Source organism: Dermacentor andersoni, chromosome 2 (assembly GCF_023375885.2).
Source record: "Dermacentor andersoni chromosome 2, qqDerAnde1_hic_scaffold, whole genome shotgun sequence".
NCBI classification, from domain to species: Eukaryota; Metazoa; Arthropoda; class Arachnida; order Ixodida; family Ixodidae; genus Dermacentor; species Dermacentor andersoni.
In genome coordinates this window covers 25,466,526-25,475,954 of record NC_092815.1, presented here as the reverse complement: position 1 = coordinate 25,475,954, position 9,429 = coordinate 25,466,526, and the positions used below count along the sequence as shown (strand labels likewise).

General features: G+C 46.3%; 1 protein-coding gene across 1 annotated transcript in view; it reads right to left on the bottom strand.

Moving 5' to 3' along the window:
• Window positions 1-3,300: 3,300 nt before the first annotated feature.
• Window positions 3,301-9,429, bottom strand: part of LOC126542576 (oxytocin receptor-like) — a 32,290-nt gene continuing 26,161 nt past the window's right edge. The window contains exon 3 of the mRNA XM_050189717.3: window positions 3,301-5,577. Coding sequence (XP_050045674.1) covers window positions 5,180-5,577 — 398 coding nt within the window. The 3' untranslated portion in view covers window positions 3,301-5,179. The remainder of the gene's footprint in view (window positions 5,578-9,429) is intronic.

Here is a 9,429-nt window from a genome sequence, read left to right as displayed (position 1 = left end):
ATCCGAAGTTCCCGGTCGTTAAAGTTAGAGCAGATACGAAATTAAGCACGCAGCTTGGAGAAACCTTCGGGAAAAAAAAAAGCAGTGCCGCAGTTCCGGCGAAGAAATGCGGAAAATGGCTTAAAATATACGATTTCTTGAAAGTCCCTAAGGGTTCCCAGAAAATCCGCGGGAAAAATAACGGCCCGCGTAATTTGCTACCAGCGCTGGACAGAAACAGCGCAGACCGTCCCCCCCCCCCCCCCCCCCCCCCCGCCTTTTTTTTTGTTTTTTAGGCTTGAAGGGAAGTTTCGCTACTCTAAATAAATTGTTTGCGTTGTGGTGCGCTCTGTCGCTTCTCGGTATAAAAGATGCCACTTTGAAGGTACGCAATCATTCGGAAAAAGAGTTCTGACCGTGTTAGCGATCCCATTACGCAATTTCGTTTGATGTTCTTGTGCTTCATGTCTGTCACCTTTCAGCATTTTTCCGTTTACTGAAATTGCTGTACATACCGAGCCTTCCGTGCGCGCACCAAAAACAAACGAAAGCAAATATAAGAAACCACAAATCGGGCTATTTTTCTTATACGATTCCCTAAACTATGGCATCTTTAATAGCTACTGTGATTTGCAGAACAATAATATCAATCATCTAAGAAAGCAGTTAATCTATCAATAAATATAATCATGCAATTGTAGAGCAACGTGTTCAAGTGCAATGTCAAGATGTGACAGAAAGTGGATAGTTAGCACACGAGAGGAAATACTTACAATGTTGCCGGTGGGCTAATTATTAAGCCGAAAGCATTCTCCACTAAGCAGAATATATAAAGGAGAAGCTGAGGAGGAGAGCACATGTATGACGCTGCCATTGATCTAACAACAGCAACAGAATAAGCCCTGCTGTCCCTGCTCGTCTCTGTCTTCCTGCGGTTTCATCTCCATTGGCAGGAAATAAATCTGCTCCAAAAGTGACACCAATTATGTTCATATTGCACGTTTTGTTGCCTAAAGTTAAGGAAGTTTGAAAAAGTTGACGGTGACTTTCGCATACGCTAAAGAGGATGAATGCGAAAGCCCGTGCTCTCAACAGACATTCAATATTACTGGATATTTTCATTCGAATTCGTTACTTCCAATTGTTTTCTCCCACCAAAGGTCGTTGGTTCGAATGTCCTAATTAACTGTATATGAATTAATTGTCTCTTAATTAACTTCGCCTTAATTAACACTGAAGGTCGTGGGTTAGACTCTCGACCTTCACCATGTGAATTGGAATCGAACTTGGTGATATGGCCGGTTCGCCCATATCTCCATGTTGGGTCCCCGCAAAGCCCGCAAATACATGCAAAGTGCCGCGCGACTGACCGCTCGAAGCACTTTCGTGTATTTGCGGGCTTCTTTTGCGCTCGGAAAAGCACGTTTCTGTAGCACGTAGCGATCAACAGAAAGCTGTATCGGGAGTTTTTGATGTTGCTCTGCAATTTTATCATTGGCACTCTTCATCCAGTTGTAATATTTCAAGAGTTGATTAATTAATACTAATTATCTCATTAGGCGGAATGAAAAAAAATCCGGGTATTTCCGACCGACGGCAAACATCATCACCTTGGTTCTGTCCAGCTTCATGGCATTTGCACATTTTTAGTGTTTGGCTCAAGTTACCTGGGGCACCCTGTATAGGTTGTCTCGCACAATACCTTCGAGCATGTCGCTCTCGGCTAAACTCGCGGTCCTCTAAAGCTCGAAAAATGTTTAGTAGGTGACGTCAATTGCTGTTTGTAGTTTACGCTAACCAGAAGAAAGTAGCTCGTCCCTCACGGATGAGCTACGGATGCTACGGACTGCCGAAGTGGCTGAACAAGCCGCGCAATAAATAGAACCCTATGTTCTCCTCGTCTGCAGAACTCCTCTGCTCGCTGACGGCACAATATTTTTTTTGTGTGCGTTGCGCATTTGCGCGTAGTAGAACATTGTTGCATTTTCCTCGCATATGAATTTTGCGCGTGGTCATGCGAGCACCGGTTGTCGCTGTTTCTCGTCCACCTTGCGCAAGCACGGCCTCGGTCGACCTAATGCGGCTGAAAAAAGGAGTACGAGCTCGTGCGTGGCGGTGAATCGGTGGTAAACGCAGATTTAGACACGGCAAGTGAGCACACTGCCTCATCTGTGACCTACACGAGCGATGTCTTGCGTAGTCAGACATGTGATCCCCGCAATTGCTATTGCTAGGCCACGAGCACCCATTTCTGTGCCAGACGGCGCATGCTTCCTTTGATACCACCCGGGCGCCGCGGCAATTAGGCGCTGCCCACCACGCGGAACAAAAGCCTCCGGGCCTCGACGCGCGGTGCTCGAAGAAGAAAAGGGGCCGAAGGGGGGCGGCCGGCGCTGGTGCGAAGAGCAAGAGGCCCGATCACGACAACCGGCCAGGGCGCGCTCCGGCCGTGACCTAACGATGCCATTTGGAAACAATGCACTTCTTCCGATTGCCGTCGCAGAAAGCTGCGCGCAGCACGGGGCTATAGGCCGAGCTATAGGGGAGGGCGCGCAGAACGGTGTTATTTTCCAGCGGTATCTGGGACACCCGCGCCAGCGTGCATGCATCGCAGAAGACGGCGTGCTTATCGCATGAGAACGCAGAGTGGGGCCTTCGACGCGGATTCTATTCATCATTATTCACCATCCAGGTTAAGGAGCAGGGGTAACTGCTGTGGGAGAGTGCGGAAAAAAAAAGGCTTGGAAAGAAGGTGTCCCCTATTCGTTGAGAATTAAGAATTGAAAACAAAGTATTTTACTGGCTCGAATCGATGAGAAAAAGTGTTAAAGCCCCTCAAAAAAGGAAGGATTAGTCCCCGCCTGTGTAAAAGCAGCTTATCACATCCGCAATATATAGGGATCGACGTGCTACCTCTCAACCGCATAAACGTCTCTGAGTAATCAATGTATATGCGGACAGCATTAAAACAAAAAGCGAGGTTTTAAAGGTATTTCGGCTTCAGCGGGCTATAGCTGACTTCAAGGTTGCAATACCGACTTTTTATCTCATTTCTATGACGTGTATCGTAAGCTTAGATAGGGCTGTTACAGGAAGTACGGCGCGGCGACATTATTTTTTAGTATGACGTTCCGGCCGTTCCAGGACGTTTTTCATCTTCAGTGCTTGCGCAATAAACTCGCTTGGTGAGGTCGCAATATTGAATTTCACATGTAATAGAACTGAAGCTTCACCCTTTTTGTTGCATGGAGAATAATGAGAAATGGTTTAACTGAAAAAGAAAGAAGTCACATGATGAAGTTTGAAGATGAAGTCACTTGATGAAGAACAAACAGGCTGTATTTATGAGAACGTCTACCACGCGTCTTCGCTGCGTAATCTATCAGTCCGTACTGGCCTGGTTTCCCAGCCGACAGACTTCCTCCTAGATGGCAAGCAGGGCCTTGTCACGTCTGTAGCCGCCGCGGGGCCTCAGCGGCAATGGTGTTGCGCTGCTAAGCACGAGGTCGCGGGTTGGATTCTGCGGAGGTAATCGAACGTGCGCGTGTGCGTGCGCGTGTGTTTTATATAATAGTATAATAAGCCGAAAGTTTAATTTATTAAACATAATAAGACCCTCTGGCCTCGTGTTAGCAACCAGACTGTTAGCAACCTGACTGTTAGTTGATTGTGTGAAGTGAGGAGGTATAAGGGTAACTTCTTACAAATTACCATTAGTTCTTGACAAAAAGAAGTTCAGCAGGTGTTGCACTCTTGTAATACAAGAAGGCTAGAGCCTGCTGCTCACTTGTTAATACATGGAGTTATACAATCGAGGTTAGGCTTCTTTATAAGACGTGTTGGTAATGCATTAGGTTATGCGATCGGAGCTAGACTTCTTGCCGGACACAACGAGCCGCAATGGGAAGCACACGTGTGGTACTAAGGCGACCTCCTCACCAAGGCGCAGCGGCACGCGCTTCTTCCGCAGTGGCGTACTTGCGCAGCCACCCCCGCTAGCCGCCAGAGCGTGCACGCTCCTCCATCGCTCGCCGCCGACAACTGCCGCCGCCGCTCCGTCTGTGACGTCAATGCGCAGAGCGCAAAGCCCACGCTTTTCTACGCAATGACACCTGGCACGACAGCAATTACTAAACTTAAAATTCGACAGACACTTAAGACTGCTTACGTGTGGGAATGCAAACCCACTAAGCCGTTTGTAGGCCTCGGAACGTCGTCAACGCGCTCATTTTAGACCCTCGTGGCCTGGAGCCACCTCCTTCGCATCGTCACATGCGTCGCTCAATAGGACACGGACTAGTCAGCAACATTGCTGCGACATGGCGTGTGCAATCAGGCACGCACTAGCACACCTTAAGTGAGCCCGAAACTTGTAGCAGCCATGGCTGCAGGGTAGCGCGCTCATCTCGCACCCTCATCCAGACCGAGATGTACCAAATTTTCTTTTCAAAGCCACTAATTTACTTTGTTTACAGAAACCTCCCTGATAAATGTGACATCGATTCGTGCATTTTTGAATTATTTTTACTATTTGCGGCGTTGGCTATTTTTTGTCAAGGCGATGTTTCAGTCACCGGGTTGACGGCCACCAATGTCCCCGCCATCATAGAGACCTAAGGCGTTCGCCTTAAATATACAGTGCGCAACGCTCATACTTTGCAGATAATTAAGCAGAGAGGCGTCACTTCTAGTATGACAAACAGCGGTAGTCCTGAAGCATGGCTACGGAATACTATTTTGTTCTTGTTACGCGTACACATTTTATGAAACTGAGGCCTCGCTAGCGCAGACAGCTCGACACAGCTTTTCAAGCGAAGCGTGCCACTTGTATCTGTATTTAACACTGACGCAAACACGTTTCCACACACATTACGACGGAACGCTCCGTGGCCATCATGACTACGCCGATGTGACGTGAGCAGTCCGTGGCAATCTGTAGTTCAATTCTTATGCGTTACAACACTTAAGAAATCTAGTGTGTTCAAAACACAACCGATGGTTCCCCCATTTTCGTACTTGACTGAGTGAAATGACTGATGCTGCTGCTGACGTGAACGGGCCTGTTTACAGAGAACCCTGAAGTAGCGATCGCCGTGATCTGCACGTGCACACACTGGCGAACACTAAAGTACCAGTTTCTTCAAATTCGGCAAGGGTAGGCCACTGATGACCATGTGCTGAAGAACTCCGCCCTCGATGTTCACCGACCCAGCACACATCGTCCGCCGCGGCCGTCGCTGGGGCTCGCCGCCTGCAGAGCGAAGGGTGCCATCGCGATGGTCTCGCCCGAGGAGACCCCATTGCTGTCGCCGAGCATCCTGGCGCGGCAGCAGACACGTTGTCCCCTACAACCGCCGGTGGACTCGAAATCCACGAGCACCGGGTGCTGAACGAGCGTCACGTTGGCCTCTGTTCCCTGGGTTGTTAGCTCGGGAACCATTCCGCTCGTGGCCATACCGGGGCTGACGTTCTTGGACGGACAGCGGCACACCTGGTACCTGAGCGCGTGCATCAGGTTCCGGTTGAACAGCAGGTAGATCCACGGGTTCACGCAGCTGTTCAGGCTGTTGAGCAGCATCAGGATTGTCACGACGGCGTCTGCGAAGCGAAGTAAGGAAATGAGCCCAATGCTTCAATGGAAAGCAGAGAGAAAGGAGCACGTAGAAGGTCGACGAAATTGGCCTAATGACCGTCCATGTCCGCCATGTCGGCCACTTCTAGAAGATACCACTATTATAGATAGGGTTCAGCGCGAATGTGTAAGAAACGTAATGTGTAATGTGCGAAATGTGTAAGAATGTGTAATAGAAACGAAGCAGATCCTCTCGGCCGCTGACCAATGCATCAGCAAACCGTCACTGTCATTGTCCGCGAGAGAGTTGGATTATTTGCGCATGGCATAAAGACTGAACTACATTTTCCATATGTCATTTAGATTTTCTTGTCTTTTCCTGTTGTATTGGTTTTACATTGTTTCCATAGCCTCATGTACGTAATTGCATCCTCATGGTTGATATCATAGTGTGCACATGGTTGTTCGGATGTATAAGCATGACCGATTCCGGAAATAAAATTTTCGTTGTTGATAGTTAGCGCTTGTCCTCGTCTTCGTTTCGTCTTGTGTCTTTGTTTTGTTGTGCTATACAGATACGTTTCAATGATGACCTAATGAAGTTCTAGCGTCGTTTAGTGCGCGCCACTGCCTTGTCCTTTCTTTGAATTCCCTCAATGTTTATTGTTTGCATTGGTTTTCTTTAACAAATCTGTAAGCCCTCGTCCACTCCCTTTTTCAGTATACTTTCGGATATTGTAAGGTATTACGAATAAAGGGATAAATAAATTAAAGAAATTGAGCAAATTGAATGCCAGGCCATTAGCCCACTTATTTTGAGCAAAACAAATGTCCACTGAACTCGAGAAGAAAAAAAAATTCTCTTAACGCAGCAATGCACAAAAGAGCTCTAACGTTTAAGAAATAACGTGAACTCATTGAGTCAAGTTGCCAAAGCATTTAATCTGCATTTAAACACCGCCTACGCATAGTGTATGGTACCAGCCACAAAGGTTAAGTAAAAAAAAAAAGAAGAAAGCGAAAAAGATATCGGAAGAAGACACTAAGTCTGCATCCAAATTTTGACTATTTTCCGACTGCTCCGGGATCGAAAGCTTATCTCTAGTATCCAGATAACGCCAAAGTTTATATATTGAACAGAGGACTGATGATTCCCGCGCGTAGCGCTGTTGAGGCGTAAAAACAGGCTGAAGAGAAGTGCGTTAAAATGAATGCGTGTATTAGTCGCAGTGAGGATATTTGGAAACTGACCCTGGCAACGAAGTCGAGGGTTCGACGGAAGCCCGTCTGGTCGGAATAAAAGATGGCGCAATAGAATGATAGACACCGACAAAAAGAATGCTAAAAATGAATAAATCTTTAAGATGTTTCCGCTTCGCTACGGAAGCCTTGTTCACAATGGGTTGAAGGATAGTTCATGGAAGCTTATGTATTCTTCAGCACGTGACGTAAGCAGCGCGTGTACGACCCATTGTGAACAAGGCAGTGCGTGTAGGACCATCCTTCAACCCATTGTGAACAAGGCTACTGTAGCGAAGCCGAGACGTCTTAAATATTTATTCATTTTTAGCATTTCTTTTGGTCGGTGTCTGTCGTGTTATTTCTTCCTGACCCTGGCAACATTTGACACCCGAACTCTTTCGAGTGAAGCTAGCTTAGCAGGGCTCTTTCAGGAACCATCAGGCATTGTTTGGGATATCTTTCCTTTTTTTATCATTGCCCTTAGGGAATTTAGAACTGGTGAGGCCTATACAGTGCTGACTAATCGTCACGTCATTTGCTACAGAGGACTTCCAGATAAGAAGCAGTACGGAGTAGGATTCCTAATCCATTAGGACATGTCGGGCAACAGTGACGAATTCTACAGCATTAATGAGAGGTTAGCAGTAATCGTAATAAAACTTAGTAAGAGGTATAGATTAAAGGTAGTACAAGCCTATGCTCCAACGTCCAACCATGATAACGATGAAATAGATGAGTTTTATAAACCGCTCTGCACCAAAACAGATATTGCAGTTTTGTAAACTCTAACTCTTGCAGCATCTCAAACAGCCAAATGTGATGTACGAGCCTACAGCTTGCGTAATGAAGTAATGGTTACAAAGTGTATGAGCGTTTCCCAAATAAATGGTGGCATGTTTCAAGGTAGAGTGTAATGCACCTATTTTATTCGTTTGTATGAAACAGTATGTGCAATGCATACAGAATTGTGATATCATTATCTTATTTCTTCGTTATATTTGCAGTAGATCAGTTTTACGAAGATGTTGAATTAGCGATGAGAAAAGTGCGAACTCACTATACTGCAGTAACAGGCGAATTCAATGCAATAGTGGGGACAACGCAGGCTGGTGAACAAGCGATTGGAAACTGCGGCGTCGATTCTAGGAACAGTCCAGGAGAAGTGCTGGTACAATTCGCGGAAAGAAATAGGCTGCGGATAATGAACACCTTCTTCAGGACGCCTTGGAAAAATAAAATGGACATGGAAAAAACCCTAATGGTGAAACAAGAAATGAAATTGATTTCATACTTTCTGTCGATCGCAGCATAGTGTAGGATGTCGAAGTGTTAGGTACGGTAAATTGCAGCGATCATAGGTTACTGAGGGCTAGAATTCACCTCAGTTTGAAGAGAGAGGAGTAAAATTGGTCAAGAAGAAATAGGCCAACCTAGACACGGTAAGGGTAAAAGCAGACCAAGTAAGGCTGGTAACAAATATGCAGCCTTAGAACAGAAAGATCAAGCTGACATAAACATGATGAAGGAAACCATAACTAGGCTGGCTTCAGAAGCAGCAATTGAAGTGGGAGGTAACGCACCAAGGCAGCCAAAAGGTAAGCTCTCCCAAGTAACGAAGGACCTAATAAAGAAACGACAAAGAATGAAGGCGTCCAACTCAAGAGATCAGACAGAATCCGCGGAACTGTCAAGACTGATTAACAAGGAGAAAATAAAGGATTTTTGAACCTACAACGTAAGAAAGTCTGAGGAAGCAGTAAAGTATGGACGCAGCATGAAATCAGTGAGAAGAAATTTGGCCTAGTACAAGCCAAGATATATGTCAGGCCGCCATCGGAATCTGAACCTGGCAACGTTTAACGCTAGAACGTTATCTAGTGAGGCGAGTCTAGCAGTGCTATTAGAGGAATTAGAGTGCAGTAAATGGGATATAATAGGGCTCAGTGAAGTTAGGAGGACAAAAGAAGCATATGCAGTGCTAAAAAGCGGGCACGTCCTGTGCTACCGGGGCTTAGCGGAGAGACGAGAACTAGGAATCGGATTCCTGATTAATAAGGATATAGCTGGTAACATACAGGAATTCTACAGCATTAACGAGAGGGTGGCAGGTCTTGTTGTAAAACTTAATAACAGGTACAAGTTGAAGGTCGTACAGGTCTACGCCCCTACATCCAGTCATGATGACTAGGAAGTCGGAAGCTTCTATGAAGACGTGGAATCAGCGATGGGTAAAGTCAAAACAGAATACACTATACTGATGGGCGACTTCAATGCCAGGGTAGGCAAGAAGCAGGCTGGAGACAAGTAAGTGGGGGAATATGGCATAGGCTCTAGGAATAACAGGGGAGAGTTTATAGCAGAGCTGGCAGAACAGAATAGTATGCGGATAATGAATACGTTCTTCCGCAAGCGGGATAGATGAAAGTGGACGTGGAGGAGCCCGAATGGCGAGACTAGAAATGAAATAGACCTCATACTCTGCGCTAACCCTGGCATCATACAAGATGTGGACGTGCTCGGCGAGATGCGCTGCAGTGACCATAGGATGGTAAGAACTCGAATTAGCCTAGACTTGAGAAGGGAACGGAAGAAACTGGTACATAAGAAGCCGATCAATGAGTTAGCGCTAAGAGGGA